Source organism: Sus scrofa, chromosome 5, assembly GCF_054392235.1.
Source record: "Sus scrofa isolate SSC_HxYL_T2T_F1_AM1 chromosome 5, Sscrofa_HxYL_maternal_Yorkshire_Landrace_v2.0, whole genome shotgun sequence".
In the NCBI taxonomy this organism is placed as follows: Eukaryota; Metazoa; Chordata; class Mammalia; order Artiodactyla; family Suidae; genus Sus; species Sus scrofa.
The window spans coordinates 87,717,098-87,738,218 of record NC_139387.1 but is presented as its reverse complement, the minus strand read 5'-3'; the positions used below and the strand labels follow the sequence as shown (position 1 = coordinate 87,738,218).

At 40.8% G+C, this 21,121-nt stretch overlaps 2 protein-coding genes across 20 annotated transcripts in view; one reads left to right on the top strand and one right to left on the bottom strand.

Moving 5' to 3' along the window:
* The first annotated feature begins 233 nt into the window (after positions 1–233).
* On the top strand, positions 234–19,366 carry TDG (thymine DNA glycosylase). Its single transcript, XM_021092634.2, has 10 exons — positions 234–419; positions 7,232–7,368; positions 8,960–9,201; positions 10,288–10,357; positions 12,120–12,255; positions 12,449–12,531; positions 12,888–12,982; positions 15,740–15,911; positions 16,540–16,665; positions 17,438–19,366. The coding sequence occupies exons 1-10, from the start codon at positions 397–399 to the stop codon at positions 17,566–17,568; spliced, it is 1,215 nt and encodes a 404-aa protein (XP_020948293.2). The 5' UTR covers positions 234–396; the 3' UTR covers positions 17,569–19,366.
* The window catches only part of GLT8D2 (glycosyltransferase 8 domain containing 2), a 62,881-nt gene continuing 61,060 nt past the window's right edge, over positions 19,301–21,121 (bottom strand). For all 19 annotated transcript variants that reach the window (XM_084957360.1, XM_084957356.1, XM_021092642.2 and 16 more), the window contains one exon: positions 19,301–20,069. In XM_084957360.1, the coding sequence (XP_084813486.1) occupies positions 19,897–20,069 (173 nt within the window). In that variant the 3' untranslated portion in view covers positions 19,301–19,896. The remainder of the gene's footprint in view (positions 20,070–21,121) is intronic.

The following is a 21,121-nucleotide window of genomic DNA, read 5'->3' as shown; positions in this document are numbered from 1 at the left end:
ACCCACCTACACTAAACGTCATGGAGGACAAAGCCTACGTAAGCACTCCCTCCCAGACTTTTCATCCTCCACCCTTCCCGAAAGGCCAAGTGGCGAGTAAAACCAACGAGAGGGGAGCAAATATGATTGGGCTGCCCTGGATCACGTGATAGGCGCAGGGCGTGGGATTTGGCTTAGAGCTGACGGAAGCCCTGCGCGGAGGGTGGGTCTGGGTTGGGGGGGAGGGGGAACTGGAAGCTTGGGGGAGGAGCTTGAGCTCTAGGAGCTGTGCCGTTCTGCCGGCCATCGAGTCCAAGAGACTGGTTATTGGACCGCCGTACGTGCGCCGTGGTACCTCAGAGGCCACGCGCTCACTTGCCTGGCCGGAGTACCCGCGTGCGCCAGCTGCAGCAGGGAATGGAAGCAGAGAACGCGAGCAGGTAAGGCCGGGGCGGAGCGTCGCCCCTCCCCCCGGCGCCCCTCGCGATGGTCTGGCCGCGGGCGGGCGCTTGCACGCACGCACGCACGCACTCACGCACGCACGCAGGCACGCAGGGGGTCTTTAAGGCCGCGGCTGGAGTACAAAGGCCAGGGCCGCGCGTGCGCACTGCCGGCCTGCTCCGGCCACTCCTAGTCCGGAAGGCTGCCGCGGCTTGACCGGCATCCGGGCCCGTCCTAAAGCCTACTGTGTATCGTGTCGGCTTTAAAATGTGGTAATAAGCAAGAAGCAGTCCCTCGTTATTTCTTTCCGGTTACTTTTTTGGCTGCATTTCCCTTCACCCTCTGTTGTCGTACAAAGCAGTAAAGATTTCACGTATCACTCGAGGAGTTGTCATTTTAGAATTGTGGGTTTACGGTGGCTTCTTCAGAGTTTTGGGTCAGAGACACAAGGTAGATAACATCGCCATACGGCAGCTCTTGAATTCTGGGATTGGGAAGAATCCTCCCCAGAAGTCGTCTAATACTGTTTTCTAGTGGTCTTGGGGGCGATCTTAAGAATTTACTTGTAACATGTCCTTTGGGGAATGTTAGGTGGAGAGTTTTGCAAAGCAGAGATTTCGAAATTTGAACCGACGGAAGCCAAATGAAAAAAACTAAATAGGGTAACAGTGTTTAAAAAGAAAGCAAATGGTTTACCTTGGAATTAGACCCAATGAAGTATTATCCTGACACTCTGACTAGTGGGCCCTGAACTTGGGCAAGACGCTAAACTTCTCTGAGCCTGTGCATGTCTGTCAATAGGACGTGTGTAGAATCCAGTTCGGACACGCTGTAAATGGGTGTTACGTGGAAGGGGCGTTAGTAACCAACACAGATGGTCTTAGAGTTTAAGGAAGGAGATACATGGGTCAAATTCCGAAATAACTCCACTGCTTTCCCTGAAGAACTTTAGAAATAAAAAAATTCACCAGAACTTGTGGAAATCAGTCTCAGCTTTATGATCTTAAGAATTAAAACTGGAGTAAAGCCAACCATCATATAAATTACCGTCATCCCTTGGTATCCAAAGTACATTTGTTCTTGGATTCTCATGAATACTAAAATCTGTGGATGCTCAAGTCCTTTATGTAAAATGATGGCGACTAGTCGGCCATCCTGCAGGTTCTGGAATGCAGGGTGGGGGATTGTTCTCATTGTAAAACCTTACTCTGCATCTTAAAGTAAGGTGATAGTTCTCTCTGGTACAATGTTTAGCTCAAAAGTGTCTTACTTATATTTTATCGTAATCCATTGGATTATAGACCTTTTTTTTTTGTTTTTTTGACATGAAAAGCTTTCACCTTGAAAAATATGGAGAATTCTGTCTTAATACTCTAAGGAGTTTATCCTTGGGGATTCTGAAATGACTCAGACCCCAGGTAATCCTGAGGAAGTGGTTCTCTGTCATCATTGGCTTTGTGCTAATCAAGGAGTGGCATGGAATGTTGCGCAGAGTGACTTGATTTTAGAAGCTTAATTTCAGCAAATTCAAAGAAAAACATTTCATGGATATAAACTTTTTTTGGAAAAGAGAAGATAGTTGAAGTGTCTAAACAAGTACTTAGAGTCTAACCAGGGAGGGAAAAAGGAAGAAGACGACCGGTGTGTGTCTAATGAGCTCAAGCGTGTGAAAAGGACATTTACCAAAGATGGAAAGTGATGCCAAATTTAAAATGACTGGAGGGAGTTACCCTTGTGGTGCTGTGGAAACAGTCCAACTGGTATCCATGAGAATTTGGGTTTGACCCCTGTAGATAAAGGATCTGGCATTGCCGTGCGCTGTGGTGGCTGTGGTATAGGTCGCAGACCCAGCTCAGATCTGGCGTGGCTGTGGCTGTGGCAAGCAGCTACAGCTCCGATTTGACACCCTAGCCTGGGAACTTCCGAATGCGGTGTGGCCCTAAAAAAAAAAAGTGCTTATTAGTTCTGATTTTTACTTTTCATTCATCTTAATAAAAATGATTGTAGATGGAAAATGGCCGAATGTCTGTAAGAGAAATTTAAAGCCCAAGATGAGTGAGGACACTGAGCAGAACTTTTAGCTCCTGTAACAGAAATCATGTTTTCTGGCCCAGGTGAGCCAAGTGAGAGGCCAAATTACAACATTTGTTCAAAACTTGCAGTCAGTAGGAGAGAGGCCTACAGCCGGAAAGTAAATACATGGGTCTGTTTTTTTCCCCAAAAGTGGAGTCTGTCCTGGAATTTATTGACTTTGATTGAACTTTCATATGCCATGGGGCCCTATAAAAAAAAAAAAGAAAAAATGCCTTTGGGTCTGTTCTGTCTTACTTTCTGCTCTTTCTCTGTATGTGTGGAAATCACTGACTCTCACCCCTATTTTCATGGTGAGGGAATGACTGTGGGCAAGTGCTCTCTGTTTCTGTCTCTCATACAGAGAAAATTACTGTTTGTAACCGTTGCAGAATTCTGAATTATGAAGTGGCAGTTACCAAATACATACACAACAAGGAAATATTTTCACACTAAGGTTGAAATAGATGCATGCTGCTTGCACATTTAACCATTATTAGATAGAAAATTAAATTATCTGGAACTCTAGTTTCCTAGCATTCAAGTTCATGGAAAGTTTCTGTACAGATGTAACGCTTTCTTCTGCCAAGTATTAAGAATGTTGTTATCCACCCTCTTTCCCTTTGTTCCAGCTGTTAAGATGGTCAGACTAAAGTGAATGCTCAAAAACAGGATTTTACCCCAGCTCTTACACCCTCCCTTTCCATAGGTTTCTCTATTTCTGTTCTAATTAACTTCATGTAAAAGTTGCCAGGGATCATTTTAGAAAGATTAATTATTTCCATATCATTATAATTAATTAATCCATATTGTTATAGACAGGAGTCTGGATTTTTTTTTCCAAAATTGATATGTATGATATTTTGTATGTAAAATAAAACCACACTTTCTCTTATTTTTCACCTTTTCTTCAGCCACATGATTTCTAAAATTTTGATTTTTCAGTTTCTGAACCTCAAAATTTAAATGACTCCTAAAGATGCTAACGGAGCCACATTTGGGAAACTTATTTTTTTAAGCTTAGAATCCTTTTGTAATGTGAATGGACTTTCCTTCATCTTTGTATTTTTAAGTTTGGACTTTTGTGAAGTGCTCGAAATGGGACAGATCTGTGAAACTCTGAGAGCAGTAATAAGAAACACGGGGGAGAGAGAGTGGGACATTGCCTTCCTGACAGTGCGACAAACAGAACAGACCTTCCGCGCATTCTTTCAGCCACTCACCACTCACTTATTGTGACCACACGGGTTTGCTTGTGTATATGCTAACTGGAAGGGGCTCTTAGCATCTCATGAAACTGCCAGTGGCCACAATCAAAAGTTACAGTGCAGGAGTTCCCTAGGGGCCTAGTGGTTAAGGATTCAGCATTGTCACTGCTGTGGCGCGGTTCTGTTTCTGGCCTGGAAGCATCCACACAGCGTGGGTTCGCCAAAAAAAGTTACAGAGCATTTTACTTGAACTTCCAGAAGGTAAATGCATGAGATCTCTTGAATAACAGCTATATCTTACTCATCGTTAGAATATCTAAATCATAAACACTGAACAACCAGTATTTGGACAGTTTATCCAAAAGTGCTATGGATATTATTAAAGGAAAGTGTGAAAAAAAGAGGACATTTGACTTTGTGCCAGGCATGGTTTTAAGTAAGCCCTTCCTTTCATTTTTCCACCTTCTAGTCCTTGTCTACATATTTTCTCCAAGTGCAGTGTTAGTTTACAATGTTGTTTATTTTTTCCACCGTAAAATATATATTCAACATTTTCTGTGCTTTTACATATCAATAAATTTATTTTTAACAGCTGCATAGTATTCTCATGTTAATGTACTATAGTTTACTAAATCATTGTTATTTTATTTATTTTTATTTTTTTGTCTTTTTAGGATCACACCCACAGCATACGGAGGTCCCCAGGCTAGAGGTCCAGTTGGAGCTATAGCTGCCAGCCTGTACCACAGCCACAGCAATGTGGGATCCAAGCCGTGTCTGTGGCCTACTCCACGGCTCACGGCAACACCGGATCCTTAACCCACAGAGCAAGGCCAGGAATCGAACCTGCGTCCTCGTGGATGCTGGTCAGATTTGTTTCCGCTGAGCCATGATGGGAACTCCTAAATCATTGTTTTTTTAAAAAAATAACTTGAAACCAATATATTTAAAGAAATACACTTTTTTTTTTTTTTTTTTTTTTTTTTTTTTTGGTCATTTTAGGGCCTCAGCCATAGCATATGGAAATTCCCAGGCTAGGGGTCCAATCAGCTGGCCTCCACCACAGCCACAGCAATGCCAGATCCTTAACCGACTGAGCAGGCCAGGGATCGAACCCACACCCTCATGGATACTAGTTGGGTTCATTACCACTGAGTCACAATGGGAACTCCAGGAATACACTTCTTAAGATATAGTTGAGTATCTGTCTCACTAATTCTTCACCTTTTCTTTACCATCTTACCCTTAAAGATAGCTTGAAGCCAAAGGGCTTCTCCAGTGGTTGCCCACTGAGATTGGGCCCCTCTTTTTCTTTGAGCATCCAGCGTTTTGGCCTAGGCTCCCTCAGGCAGTCTATTACCCTGTATCTGTCTGGGCCATTTAAGTTTATCCTGGGGAATGCTTTAGTTTGCCTTCTTTTAAAAACAAACAAAAAGACCATTTTATTGAGATAGGATTTACATACTATTAAGCTTACCCATTCAAAGTGTATTAGTTTGGGAGTTCCCATCATGGCTCAGTGGTTAAGAATCTAACTAGCATCCATGAGGACAAGCAGGTTTGACCCCTGCCTCTTTCAGTGGGTTAAGGATCTGGTGTTTGCCATGAGCTGTGGAGTAGTTCGCAGATGCAGCTTGGATCATGCCTTGCTATGGCTGTGGTGTAGGTTGGCAGCTGCAGCTCTGATTAGACCCCTAGCCTGGGAACCTCCATATGCCTCAGGTGTGACCCTAAATTAAAAAAAAAAACAAAAAACGTGTATTAGTTTGCCTTTTTAACCTTTGCTTTCTAAGCTCTCTGTTTATCCACTCATCACAGAAAAAGGAAACTGTTAAGTAGCTTGCCACAGAAAATGTGGCTTTTCTCTCCAAGCGGTAAATGGAAACTACCCATTTTATTTCCTAATATTTTTCTTCCTGCTGCAAATTTAATGGCATTATCTGGCATTAGCTGTAACTCAAGTTTCATTTAAAGAAAGTATTTATTTCCTAGCTTTGTGCTGATAGCAATACCTTGAGGTAATGGTTTATAGTCACCAGAAATATTTTTTAGCAGTTGTTTTCTGTGCAGGCCTGTCTTCCTTAATATTGAACAGAACACTTTGAACAGAGTTGAGCTCATGTTCAGAGAGAGCTTTAGAGCGGTCTTCTCCTTACAGTCACAGGCAGCATGGGAGTACCCATTTCTAGTCCTCATTTAGGGGCAAAGGACCAGCAACAATTTTTTATTCTTTTCCTTTTTTTTGAGTCAGGGAAATTTGTTTTTCTTTTCTTTTTTTTCCCTTTTTTATTTTTGTTTTTTTCCGCTGTACAGCATGGGGACCAAGTTACACATACATGTATACATTCCTTTTCCTCCCACTGTCATGTTGCGATATAAGTATCTAGACATAGTTCTCAGTGCTACCCAGCAGCATCTCCTTGTAAATTCATTCCAAGAGCAATAGTTTGCATCCGATAACCCCAAGCTCCCGAATTTTTTTTTTTTTTTTTACCAACAATTTAAAAAGCAGACCCGGTCCGGCTTGTTGTGAGCTGTGGTGTAGGTTGCAAATGCGGCTCAGATCCTGAAATGCTATGGCTGTGGCGTAGGCCGGCGGCTACAGCTCTGATTGGACCCCTAGCCTGGGAACCTCCATATGCCATGGGTGTGGCCGTAAAAAGACAAAAAGACGGAAAAAAAAAAAAAAGGCAGATCCAGTGAATAAGTAAGTAGGCAAATAAACCAAAAGAGAACCTTAAGTTCAATTGGACAGGGATGGGAATGGGGAGATGTTGGTTAAAGGGCACACACTTCAAAAGTTTATAACAAAAGTTATGAGGTTGATGGGTGCTGGGGATCTAATGTCCATCATAGTGATTAGAGCTAATACTGCTGAAGGATAAACTTGAAAGCTGCTAAGAGAGCAGATCTTAAATGTTCTCACCACAAAAAGAAACGGGAATCAGGTGCCAGGATAGAGGTGTTGACTGAGGCTATGGTGGGGATCACTTTGTAGTGTATATGTATCAGATCAACACTCTTAGACACCTGAACTCACGCAAGGCTACCTGTCACGTCTATCAGTAATTTAGCTGAAAAAAAAAAAAAAAGGTTAGATCTCAGGGGATCTTTGTGCCAAGAGGCTTAAATGCAGAAAGTAGGAACGTACAAATTATTTTTATGGATATTTCAACTCCACAAAGGCTAGTGGGCCTTTCAAGGCTCCCTCCTAGAAAATTCCCATGATCTCATTTCAGGGAAAGTACAGGCTGACCTGACAGGACTGGTAAGTTTTATTGATGACACACGGAGTCATTCAACAGTGCAGGAGTTAATTGTAGCTGTTTAGTTGGCACTCGGTAAAGGTTGGGCGAACGTGTACCTACAGGAATAGATCTTCCTCCTCTCTTTACCCCTGCAGTCCACTCGAAATAAAACCTATCATCTGGTGACAAATATTTGGATCCGGAGGGGTTTTTTTTAGAGCTGATCATTTCAAGTTACATTTGCGCAGCTTTGTCCTCATAGCTTCTATTTCATTGTTCTTTCAGCTATTCTCTTCAGCAAGCTCAAGCTTTTTATACATTTCCATTCCAACAAATGATGACCGAAGTTCCTAATATGGCAGCTACGAACGAACCAGGAATGCCAGCAGAAGTTCCAGCTCCTGCTCAGGAACCTATACAAGGTAATTTCACCAGGGTTGTATAGAAAATGAGCTACCATACTAGCCAGCTTATTTAAGAAAGGGTTTACTGAGGAATTTCCGCTCAATTTTTGTGGCCTTAAAAAGACAAAAACAAAACAAAACCAAAAAACAGACTTAGCAGAGAGGAGACAGACTTGGGATGGGGGCGGTGCAGTGTGGAATAAGGAATGTACTCAGTTTCAGTTTATGGTTGCAGGTGCAGGTCTAACTCCATGGCATGGGAGACCCTGCCCTTGACTTTTGACCCTTTTGCCCTTGGACTTGTCTGTGTCTCTGGGCAGGGAGCACTAGCCCCAGCAACAGCATGGTAGAGGTGGAGCCCTTGGCATGGCAAGTGGCCATAGCAGCGTGAGGTAGAGGAGAGGGTGGGTGGGCAGCTCAGTGGAGGAGATGCCCCGTAGTAAGGGAAGGGGGTAGGGGCCTGAGAAGTGAAGAGAGATGTTCAGGAGTTAAGGGCAACACAACCAAGGCTTCCCGTTGGGTAATTTGATGTCACCGGTTCTTGTCAATGGGTCATTTCCCCCCGAGAAACATTTGTCTGGAGGCACTTTTGATTGTCGTGAAGGGCAGGGTGGGACCGGCATCTAGTGGGTAGAGGCCAGAGTGGCTGTTAGACATTCTTTAATGTACAGGACAGGCTGCCCCAACCTAAAATTACTCAGCCTAAAATATCAGCAGGGCCAAGATTGAGAAACTCTGCTTGAGGTCCTGAGATCAGAACCCTAGTCTTACCTTTTGAAAAATACTGCCAGCCCAGAGACTTCTTCCCCAGCATCCCTGAATTGACCTCTTCAGCTGTGTGGGAAACAGAATACACACTCAGGAGTTCCTGTTGTGCTGCGGAAACAAATCTGACTAATATCGATGAGGATGTGGGTTCAATCCCTGGTCTTGATCAGTGGGGTCAAGCATCCGGCATTGCTGTGAGCTGTGGTGTAGTTCACAGATGAAGTTCAGATGTAGGCTTGCTGTGGCTGTGGTGTAGGCCGGCAGCTGTAGCTCGGGATTTGACCCCTAGCCTGGGAACGTCTATATGCCGCACCTGCAGCCCTAAACAGCAAAAAAAAAAAAAAAAAAAAGAATAAAGAATACACACCCAATCCTTAAGACAAGCTCAAGCCCATAAGCCATTTGAGGTTTTCTTTTGCTGGAAATTATGGGGAAATTGAGTTAAAATGTTGCCCTTCCTCCCTGTTCTTCTATCTATTTATTCTTTCATTTATTTACTTAATTACTGATGTATTTACATTTGGAATTTGTATAAAATAGTACATAGATACTTTGTATCCCCGGGGGGGCCAGGGTGCCAGGTAAAATTGTGTGGAAAATCATTCTGTGCTTGTTATGGAGGTTTCATCTCAAGATCAGCTGGCAGAGGAAGGAGGGTGGGGTGAAGCCACATAAACCCAGTTCCAGGGTGAGGGAAGGGGAGGTGGTGCAGAGGAGAACGATGCTGGGAAATAGGAAGGGTAAAAAGGACGGTGATGGGGTGATTTTTCTGGGGTAGCTACATAAAGTTTTCAAGCTAGGGTTTTCTGCCATCTTCATGTTGCAAGTCATTGTGTTTCAGAGACTCCAAAAGGTAGGAAAAGAAGATCCAGGACAACAGAACCAAAAACACCAGTGGAACCCAAAAAACCTGCTGAGGCCAAAAAATCTGGCAAATCCACAAAATCAAAAGAAAAGCAAGAGAAAATTACAGACACTTTTAAAGTGAAAAGAAAAGTAGACCGATTCAATGGTGTTTCAGAAGCTGAACTTCTGACCAAGACTCTGCCGGACATTTTGACTTTCAATCTGGACATTGTGATTGTAAGGATTTCATTCTTTGGTTTTATAAATAGTGTTGGTGGATTAACTTAACACTATCCTTGCATGTAGCATTTTGCTGAAAAGGACCATTTCTAAGAGGGAGCTCCCTTTGTGGCGAAGTGGAAACGAATCTCACTAGTAGCCATGAGGCTTCGGGTTTGATCCCTGGCCTCGCTTCGTGGGTTAAGGATCTGGCATTGCCGAGAGCTGTGGTGTAGGTCACGGACACGGCCTGGATCCTGCATTACTGTGGCTGCAGTATAGGCCGGCAGCTGTAGATCGGATTAGACCCCTAGCCTGGGACCCTCCATATGCTACAGATGCGGCCCTAAAAAAAAAAAAGAAAAAGAAAGAAAAGACAGAGAAAGAACCATTTCTTGGAATCTTTTTGGTGGTAAATGGCGTCACCTTCTATAGGTTATAGTACATGGGTGTGTTTAAGAGGATGGGCTGTCCTGTTTCCACTCCTGCCACTTGTGGGTGTGACGTGGACAAGCCATACACTTGCTGAATGCCAGTCTGCTTGGTGAAGCAGGGCTGATAATAGGATGGAGTGGATCCTTCGGCATAGGCATTGTAATTAAATAATTCCGAGGGATCAGTTAGGTGGCATGACACCTGTGGGTTCTCTATAAATGATAAGACTGATTTTGAACTTTGATTTTTGTCAGTAACTGTGAGAAACATCAGCATGTGGACAGCTGTGTAGATGATGTGGAGTGAGCTGGTTGTTGGGAGTTGAAGAGCTGAAGGGTAGACTCGTGTCTGGACATTGGCTCAGGTTGCCTGAGGGCTCCAGGACCTCTCTCTTTGCAGCCCAATTGGGGGTGAGGGTGCTGGGCATCTGAGGGAGCCAGATGGGTTTTTGAAAACAGCAGAACTTTTAATATAAAGGAAATCTCTTTCTCAAAATGGAATACTTTGTTCAGGTCAAGAGTAGGTAATTGATAAAGGGTATCGCTTGTGATCCTGGATTAAATATGTAATACAATCAGTTCAGTTTTGTCCCCCCTCCTCCACAGAAGCCCTGAGGTTTAAGTCTACTTTTCAAGACTAAAAATGTTTAATAAAGCTTTTGTTTTGTAGATCGGCATAAACCCAGGACTAATGGCTGCTTACAAAGGCCATCATTACCCTGGACCTGGAAACCATTTCTGTAAGTGGTTACCTTTTTTCATTATTTTAAACTAGATGTCCTTGTTAATAGTTTGGGTTTTGTTTATTAAACCACCGTTGTGTTTTTAAAAAGAGACTATATGGTTGAATAAATATGTATCTTTTCTATGTATGTTTACACAAAAGTAAAAGGTTGAAATTGAAGTCATCTGGCAGTTTAGCATTTTGGTGCCTGAGAGCAGAGGAGCATGAAAAGGAGTATTTTCCTTTTTTTTAATTAAAAAATTTTTTTTGACCAAGGCATTCAGTGGCTTGATGTGGGATCTCAGTTCCCAAACCAGGGATGGAACCCTGGCCACATCGGTGAAAGCGCCGAGTCCTAACCACCAGACCACCAGCGGACTCCCCCAAAAGGGGTACTTTCTGTTTTGTTTGCATTGTTTCCAATGAGTTTCACTACTTTTTTTTAAATGAGTTTTCTTTTTTTAGTTGTTATCTACAGAGTCATAGCAATAATATATTGTTGTGCAGATGGAATCCAGTGCAGATGGAATACTTACCTTTCCAGTTTGCTGCTGATGTCCTCAGAGGAATGAAATGCATTGGCAGTTAAGTTGTAATAGTTAGGAAGTGCTTTGATTGGAAACATTCTCCCCAGAAACTTTGTATCCAGCAGGAAATAGTATTAAAATAGACCTTGGTACTTGTAGGGTGAGCCTTAAAACCAAGTGTAACTGCTGTTGTATTCTTCTGTATAGAAGTCATCTTATCCAACACTGCCTAATAGACAAGGCATGTGGTAGACGATCGGGAAACACTAGTTGATCATCTGAGAGCAACATTAAAAATCTTTAGGAAAGGAGTTCCCCTTGTGGCTCAGTGGGTTATTAACCCAGCTAGTATCCATGAGGATGCAGGTTCGATCCCTGGCCTCGCTCAGTAGGTTAAGGACCCAGCAATGCCGTGAGCTGTGTGTAGGTGGCAGATGCAGCTCAGATCCCACGTTGCTGTGGCTGCGGCTGTGGTGTAGGCCAGCAGCTGCAGCTCCTATTTAACCCCCAGTCTGCAAACTTCCATATGCCACACATGCAGCCCTCAAAAAAAAAATCTTTACGACAAATGGAGTTCCTGCTGTGGCACAATGGGTTAAGGATCTGGAATTGCCACAGCTGTGGCATAGGTCTCAGCTATGGTTCAGATTCGATCCCTGGCCTGGGAACTTCTATATGCTGTGGGTGTGTCCCCTTCTCCCCCCACCCAAGCCCCCAAAAAACCTTTAGGGCAAATGATAGTAATGTATTTTGGGAACCTATGACATGTCTCCATTATTTGAAAAAAAAATTCCTAGAGAAGTTTGACCTTTTCATTTTCTCCACTGTCAAGGTGTTTGATGTCCTGAGTCCATTGGTTTGCATTTATTTGTTCAGGGTTTTCCAGGGGCAAGTGGTGGTACTTCTGTCAAGCAGTTACTCTGTGCTGGGTTAAGTCGTTCACATCGATTATCTGATTTAGTCACCGTATTTCTCTGATGAGATACCACTATTATTTATCTCATTTTCACAGGGGGTCAAAGTAAATTATTATTGAGTCCACAGGTAGTCAGTGTAGGAACCTTGGAAATTGTTGGTTGAGCACAGAGTAATTGCTTGAATATGGTATTTGGCCTATGTTACACATTTTTTGATGTCCTAAATCTTTTTGTTTTAATTTCAAGAAAAAGCTGTAGACTACCACATCAGTTCATGGGGCAGAAAATCCTTTGACCCTCTGCAGAGATAAACGGAACCCCCTTTTTTCCACAGGGAAGTGTCTCTTTATGTCGGGGCTGAGTGAGGTCCAGCTGAGTCACATGGATGATCACACTCTACCAGGGAAGTATGGTATTGGGTTTACCAATATGGTGGAAAGGACAACGCCAGGCAGCAAGGATCTTTCCAGGTAAGCACCTCCCCTTTTTCTTCATAGGTTGGAACCTTGACCGTGCTGATGCCTTATATTCCCTAGGGACATCCTGTGTACCTAGGTCAGGGTGAACTTAGCAGCTGTATGATTTGATCTTTTGTTGTCTGAATTTAGCATGTTATAAATATTGCCAAATTTACCCTTTGACTCCTTTTTAATTCAATTCTAGTAAAGAATTTCGTGAAGGAGGACGTATTCTAGTGCAGAAATTACAGAAATACCAGCCACGAATAGCAGTGTTTAATGGAAAATGTAAGATTTACTTTTTTCCTTTTTATATATTTTTATATAATTTATAATTTTATAGTGTGTTATATGTTAATATATAAATATGTATATGTTTTTTTTACAAAATTTAGCAAAATTTTATTGATTCCAAGGAACAATTGTGTCCATCTAAGATCTATTCATCTCTTAAAGCAGTCCTTTAAAGTAGCTGTTAAATGCTGAAATTTTAAGACTGCTGCACAGAGGTATTAAATTCACAGACTACAGATCCCACTTTCCTAAATAACTGTTATAGAACATGTAAGATTTACTTTTAAATTTTATCTTTTTTACTTTGCTAACATTATGGGCAATGTAAGTATGTTTGTGTTTCATTTTAGGTATTTATGAAATTTTTAGTAAGGAAGTTTTTGGAGTAAAGGTTAAGAACTTAGAATTTGGACTTCAACCCCATAAGATCCCAGACACAGAAACTGTAAGTCCTTAAAACTACATTTGTAAATCAATTGAATATCCCTTTTTTTTTTTTCCTAGCTAATTTCCCTTTGTCCTATCCATTTGTAATATATGCCATGGAAAAAAACCATATTTTGTTGAATAACATCTAAGTATCAACTTGAACAAATAGTTGCAAATTAATTCAGGTACTGTTATAGTTTTATTATTTTTTTTTTTTTTGCTATTTCTTGGGCCGCTCCCGCGGCATATGGAGGTTCCCAGGCTAGGGGTTGAATCGGAGCTGTAGCCACCGGCCTACGCCAGAGCAGTAACGTGGGATCCAAGCTGCGTCTGCAACCTACACCGCAGCTCACGGCAACACCGGATCCTTAACCCACTGAGCAAGGCCAGGGACCGAACCTGCAACCTCATGGTTCCTAGTCGGATTCGTTAACCACTGTGCCACGAGGGAACTCCTGTTATAGTTTTAATAGAAAAAGAAACATTTGTCAGATAAATGTCTTTATGACATTATGTTAGTTATGTTATTTGGCTAAAATACTGAGAGGAGCTAGTTCACATGCTACATTCAAAATATATTTAATGGCATATTCTTGGCTAATTCAGTTAGGTTTTAGTCCTTATTCAGTTGTGAAACAAACATGTAAATATAGACATGATCTTGATTAGTGAAACTGTTCATCATCCCCTGTTTATACGTCTCAGCCCAGTCTCATTTCAGAGCCTTGTAAACAGAACAGCCTAGACGCAGACAGGCTTCCAACCAGCCTGACTGGCATCTACCGCTGTTATCTTTATCCATAACGGCATCACGAAATAACACACTCATTTTCAAATTCTGTAATATCTGTGGAATTTATGCAGACATTTGGTTCACATTTTGCTCTTTCAATATAGTTTTAAGTTTTGGTTACAACTTTTAAAATAAAAATAAACATGCACAGAACTCTGTGTTTTAGACAACATTTTAGAAGAGAAGCTAGTATGCTGGCAAGTTTTTGTAGAGACCTCAGAATAAAGCTTCTGCCACCAATATATATTTTAACTTATTTTAAAATTTCTTCTGTTTTAACTTCCTATAAATATGTGATTAACTTCCTATAAATATGTGACTGATAATGTAGATCATAGCACTAGTTTCTTTTTTTTTTTTTTTTTTTGGTTTTTTGGGCCACACCTGCGGCATATGGAGGTTCCTAGGCTAGGGGGTCAAATTGGAGCTGTAGCTGCCTGCCTACACCACAGCCACAGCAATGCAGGATCCTTAAACCACTGAGCAAGGCCAGGGATCGCACCTGTGTCCTTATGGATGCTGGTCATATTTGTTAACTGCTGAGCCACGACAGGAACTCCTAGCACTAGTTTTTTAAATTGAGGCCTACCCTTGTCTACTTGGGTGAAATCATACAGATGAGTCCACTACTTCCTGAGGAGTAGGCATCATTCTCCCTTAAATGCCACATGAGCATTTCACGTCTCTTGGAAGTGTGATCTTAGTTGCATAATCATCAGTGAACTTGAATCTTAATAAGATAGGTAGTTTTAGCTCTTAACAATGAGTACCTTTCCTGTGAGTACCTTTACTTATAAAAAATGTATTCTTTATTATGAAATATTCAGTTATTAATGATGTTAGTGACCCAGCTTTGAAAAAAGAAATCCTACTTTTTCAAGTTTCTGGATCACTTTAATTGAAGACCGTCTTGAAATTGGAAAATATGCTGTGATAAAACCTGGTAGCATTTGTACCTACATATCTTTATGAATCAGGATTTTCTAAATGCTGTATAAATAAAATAAATAACAATAGCTTGATTTTTTTCTTTAATGCATGGTATGGAGGCCAATTTAAAAATTGCAACTGGAAAGCCCATAATTCAGCAGCCTCACTCTTTTATGTGTAAAATATATATACTGATGTATATCGTTATGCTCTATAAAGGACAGTTTGTCATCATCATCCAAAATGATGGAGTTCCCGTCGTGGTGCAGTAGAAACGAATCCGACTAGGAACCATAAGGCTGTGGGTTCGATCCCTGGCCTCGCTCAGTTGGTTAAGGATCCGGCATTGCCGTGAGCTATGATGTAGGTCGCAGACTTGGCTTGGGTCCTGTGTTGCTGTGGCTCTGGTGTAGGCCGGCGGCTACAGCTCCGATTCGACCCCTAGCCTGGGAACCTCTGTATGCTGCAGGTGCAGCCTGCAAAAGACAAAAGACAAAAAAACCAAAAAAAAAAAAAAACCCCAAAAAAATATATGCAAATGTCTTCCTAGCCATTCTATTTCTAGAAATTTATCCAACAGATATCCTCACACACATTTGAAATTAATATGTACAAGGTTTTTCATACTGTTTGTGTGGTTTTCTAACAGGGGTGAGGGAAGGTACGTGTATCAGACACATCTGTTCCTATATTTATAGAGTACCTTCTGGAACCAGCCAACTTGATTGCCCTTAGGAAACTCCCCTTAGGGAAGAGAACTAGGTGGATAGAAACGGAATTGGGAGGGAAGACTTTTCCTTTTCCTTGTATACCTAATCTGCCCTTTTGTACGAACACTGGGGGGAAAAAAGCCTCATTTGTCTTTCTGTTTACTGACTGTGATAAGTAAACATTACAAACTTGAATTCAAACATAACTGCTGTTACTGATTTTACATATATTGATATGTGTTAAGTATCAAGTTAGTAACCCAAGGAAAAGATACATTTTCTTATCTCAGTATGAGCGGATTCATAGACTTTCTGTAACCATAACATTGTATGATTCCAGCTCTGTTATGTTATGCCATCATCCAGTGCCAGATGTGCTCAGTTTCCTCGAGCCCAGGACAAAGTTCATTACTACATTAAGCTGAAGGACTTGAGGGATCAGCTGAAAGGCATTGAACGAAACACAGACGTTCAAGAGGTGCAATATACATTTGACCTGCAGCTGGCCCAAGGTATGTTAGCAGTATCACTCCTGTTGTTCACTTCATGAACATCTGCATTACGGAAAGTAGGTTGTGAATTTAAAAGCAGGAGAAAAGGAAATTATAATTGCAGCCAGAGTGCTCTGATAACAGATGTTAGTCCCTGTTAAAATCTCCTTTTACCAAGAGCTTCCAGTCTTGGTAAAAGGAGATGCCCCTGCAGATGTTGAGGAGCTAAGAAGCATTGCTGCTCATCTTACATCTGGTAGGTGTAGACCTCTCTTGGGAGTTAATTTGGGGTATGTCACAAAGTTCAAAGCGAAAGTTGTATCTCACTATATTAGAAATTCAAGAAAAAGATTTGTTGGTGTTCCCGTTGTGGCTCAGTAGGTTACGAACCCAGCTAGTCTCCATGAGGATGCGGGTTTGATTCCTGACCTCACTCAGTGGGTTAAGGATCCAGCGTTGCTGTGGCTGTGGTGTAGGCTGGCAGCTGCAGCTCCGATTTGACCCCGAGCCTGGGAACATCTGTGTGCTGCACGTGTGACCCTAAAAAGCAGAAAAGAGAAAAAGATCTGTTCACGGTAATTACTGAATAAAGCTATTTTTGAAATTGTTATACAAAACCAGTTTTAAATCCCTTTTACCCTGCTCACAGAGGATGCAAAGAAGATGGCTGTGAAGGAAGAAAAGTATGATCCAGGCTATGAAGCAGCATATGGTGGTGCTTATGGTGAAAATCCATGCAGTAGTGAACCTTGCAGCTTCGCTTCAAATGGGCTGAGTATGTTCCCTCCATCTGCTTGTGCCTTTCAAAGACCTAGTTTTGCCAGGATTGGGGAAAAAAGTTTGTTTTTTTTTAGAGAGGATCAGCTATTAAAGAATGGGAATGGAGTTGTAAAAATCTATTTAGTGATGTAGAGTGGAAATTTGATGGGTTTTTTGATGTTTAATTACACAAACTTTTACAGCTCATTTTCTTTAAGAGAAATTGTAAAGTCATCCTAGGTGCATTTTCCTCCTTGAATAACAAATGAGGATTTACCAGTCCCATATCTTAGACTAGAAACTTACAACCGTATTCAAGAAGATTGCTTAAATATTTTAAAAACAGTAATTTTTTTGGAGTTCTGTGGCACAGTGGGTTAAGGATCCAGCATTTTGTCTGCAGTAGCTTGGGTCACTGTTGAGGCATGGACTCAATTCCTGGCCTAGTTGCAGGGGGTTAAGGATCCGACTTTGCTGCAGCTGCAGCATAGGTTGCAGCTGAGGCTCAGATTGGATCCCTGGCCCAGAAATTTCCATATGCTGCAGGTGTGCTCTCCCCCACCCACCCCCCGCCCCCACGCCCCCCAAAGGGAAAAAAAAATCCAGTTCTCCATTGGATTGTAAAAAATCTCCGAATTTGATCATTTAAAACTTTTTTTTTTAAACAATGATCATTACAATCCAATTTTATAGCATTTCCAACCCACAACCCCAGTGTATCCCCCCACCCCCCAGATCATTTAAAACTTTTAAATAGGATAAGCTAACATTCTTTTTCCCCCTTGCAGATGACAGTGGGGACTCTACTTTTAGTGACATTCCAAATGGGCAATGGATGACCCAGCCTTTTACAGACCAGATTCCTTCCTTTAACAATCACCGTGGGACGCAAGAGCAGGAAGAAGGAAACTGTGCTTAAGACTAGTGTTTCTCAGCCCTGCTTAAATGCTGCAGTTTTAATGCAGTCGTCAAGAAGTGGCCCTCGGTTTGCTAATTGAAGTATTTTATTCGTATTTTACTCTGGTGATGTAATCACGGTACAGTAGAATCAACTGTACGGACCGAAGCAGTTTGGAAGGAAAAAGTAGGGTTTTTTGTATATGCATTTTTGTATTTGAATTAACCATCATTCCAGCTTTTTATAAACTGTATTTCATTTATGAAGAAATTGATTTTCTTTGGGAAGTCACTTTTAATCTGTGATTTAAATCTGCATATTTATACTTGATTATTAACTGTGCATAAACCTAGATGCACTGTTCTCCCTTTCATGCCTAAGAAGGGCTTGTTAATAATGAGATTCCCACTGTTAAAGAGGCAAAAGTGCTGACTTTCATCAGTGAGGTTAACACTCGTGGAGTCTCATTTGGTAGTTTTTAGTGGTGTTTGATGGGCTTCCTGAGTCATCTTCACACTCAGACCTCCTTGCCACACCAGTGGTGAGATGAGCCTTTGTGACAGTTGCTGGGTGGTAGAAGCGTAGTGGCCTTGCAGTAGCCAGGCTCTGGCCCTCTCCTCCCACATGTGCGAATTCTCTAGTAGGCAGAAACTATTCTGCTGGGATGTTAGCGCCAGAGACTATAGAAGACCTTTTAAATTTCGTTACTTCATCTGGGTTTTACATGAGAGACCTACATTTGATAGGGAAGGAACTGAATTTCTCTCTCGATATCTATCACTCTTCTAATTTTATCCTCCTTGGCTTTAAGCATGTAACATGGAAATGATGAGAAATGAACTTTCAGGTTGAGTAACAAGATGCTGGAGGGGTTTGATAATCTTACTTAAACTGGTGCTTTATATAATATGTACATGAGATGTACTGAAATAAATAATATAGGATTTTTTTTGCTAGGTAAATCAAATAAGCCAGTAATTTAAAAAAAATTCTTTCTCTGCATCATTGCTGTTTGTTACTGCAGACTAGGTGAACCTCATGGCAAGGTTAGTTTGAAGTAATGTACCTTTGTGGTTTTCTAATGCATTTTCCATGGTGCTACCAATAGTCCAGACTACTAGGCCTGGTGGATATCAAAGCTGGGTATTCAGAAATGCCGTTTGCATTTACTCCTGATCACTTGTGAATATTCTGATTTCATACCTACCCAGGAAGCATGCTGTTTTTCAATATGAAAATATTTATGAGGTTTTGTTTTGTTTTTCTAAAAGGTTATATGACCTGTTGTTTTTGTAATAAGAGAAACAGATTCTTGTTGTGACTTAACATGATTTTTAGCTGTAGCTGTGATGGATTTTATTTTTTTCTTTAGTCTAGGTCAAGCTGTGTAAAAGTCATTCGTGTTATTTAAATCACGTACTGTACTGCTGTTTACATGGATGTTTTGTGCGGGTGCTGTGAAGTGCCTTGCGTCAGGGATTAGGAACAATTTAATTATTTTTTCATGGGACTCTGTAAAGCATGGAACTAGGGATTGCTTTGGTTTTTAATGACTGTAGCCTTAAGTAGATTTTTTTTTTTTTTTTTTGAGTGGAGAAAAAGAATTTACCCTTTAAATTATGACACACACTCACTAGAGAATGGGTTTGAGGATTTTTCCAAGCATACAGTGATGGCGTTTTTCATCAAATACGACAGAGGGGTAGTAAATGTTGACAATATGAGACTTTTTCATGCAATAATATTGAAAAAGTTTTTGAATTCATTTGAAAGTTTAATGGTTTTTACAATAAAAAGTATTGAGAATGATTATCCTTAAGTTTCAGTTTCAGTGTTTTCTGTAACAAGACTTAACTGATGTTCTCTCCTCTGTTAACCCAAGCCCAGTTTACCTTCTATATTTAACATGTAGAATAATATATATATAATGAAAATCAGTAAAAATCTATGAATATTTTATTTTTTCAGATGTTCATGTTTTAAATGTATCTCCTTTCTACAAAAGACAAGATTGGCAACCTGTTAAAAATATCTACATCTGAAAAATACATTTAGATATTTTTAAAGTTTATGGATGTAACCGTCATTCAGAGTTAAACAAATTGATTGCTGAAATCTAGCTGGGTTTACTTCACTCACATGATCTTCCATAAATGCCACTTGTCCTTAAGGAAGTAAATCAATACCTGTATGATCCCAGGTAGTATCTGTACACAGAGCGTTTCTTGGGTTTGGTTTCGTGGATCACACGTACCAAAGGTACTGTTCATAAAGAACAAACTGTTACACAGGCTCCAAATGGACCATTCCACACATTTATGCAGGAAATACTTAAAAGGTCGAATTCTCTCAGCTGTTGGGGTGATGGAGTTTAAATATCCCTGCAGGGTCAGGAACAAACCAGCTCTCCCATAAGTCATTGTGAACACTGGGGAAGTCCCAAGGTTTATGCCGTCCATTCCAGTGGAGGAGTTTTGCTTCCTGCAGAAAATGCTCCGAATATCTGGTATCTGGATTCCAGCCTTCATTGTATTGAGAGGAAAATAATAGGTTTGTTAGAAAATTAAAATTTTATACTACAAATTAAACATACATTCATTGTAAAAAAGAAAGAAAAGAAATGAGGCAAACTGAAGGGTATACAATGAAGAATTTACCCCCATCCTAAATCTCCAAAATAACCACTGGTAAAGACTTTCTCTTGAAATTCTTCCAGTATACGTCACGTGTGTATGTTTGTATTTTTTGGTACCTTGTCTTTTAAACATGACTGTCTTGGGACACTCTATAGCAGCACATAGGAATTTGCTGAATCATTTTTAATGGCTGCATAGAACGAATATAGGTGATGAATTATTCATTGAGTTCCTTATTAAGGACATTTGGGCTGTTTCTATCCCTTCATAAACGTAAACAATGCTACAGTGAACATTCTTCTGTCCATGTCTTGGGCAAATATATCTATATGATAAAACCTTGTAGATGGACTTGCTATATTGAAGGGTCTGTGCCTTTTAAATTTTGGTAAGAGACTGTCAAATTTGTCCCCCAAAGAATTTGTGTCAGTTTCCCTCCTTCCCGGAGGTTATAGTAGCTCTTGTTTCTCTGCATCTTCCCTCCTTAATATGGCAACATTTTCTTTTAAACAGTCTTATTTTTACGCTATGAAATGCGACTGAGAGTAAGATCTACCTTCTAACGTACAACTGTCTCCATTTGAATATTATTCTCCTCATAAGTAACTGCTTACAGGCTGTGCATTTACCTCAATATTGTTACTGCTCAGTATTTTTAGAAGATCTTTTCTGGAAGTACATTAAGATTTTGTGAGTATAAATCTTTAATATCTTCTATCATGCTGCATTTTTTTCTTTGAAAGGGAATATGATATTTTTAAAAAGCAACTGAAATTCCATTAAACCAAGAGAGGATGAATAGCTAGAATAATGTTATTCTAGTTTAACTTATGATGTAAGGGGAGGGGGAGAAACCCAAATCTGTCTCCTGTGATTCACAAACATAGCTCTGAAGGCAGGTGCAGAAGTGGAGCTAGGTGTTTAGACTCTAGCAGCAT

What these genes read in the sequence shown, in the direction of transcription:
- TDG (XM_021092634.2), top strand. Translation starts at nt 397, where the DNA reads ATGGAAGCAGAGAACGCGAGCAG. An exon ending in AGCAGTGTTTAATGGAAAAT is followed by an intron (nt 12,532 to 12,887) that starts GTAAGATTTACT and finishes GTTTCATTTTAG; the next exon opens with GTATTTATGAAATTTTTAGT. An exon ending in TGACCTGCAGCTGGCCCAAG is followed by an intron (nt 15,912 to 16,539) that starts GTATGTTAGCAG and finishes CCCTGCTCACAG; the next exon opens with AGGATGCAAAGAAGATGGCT.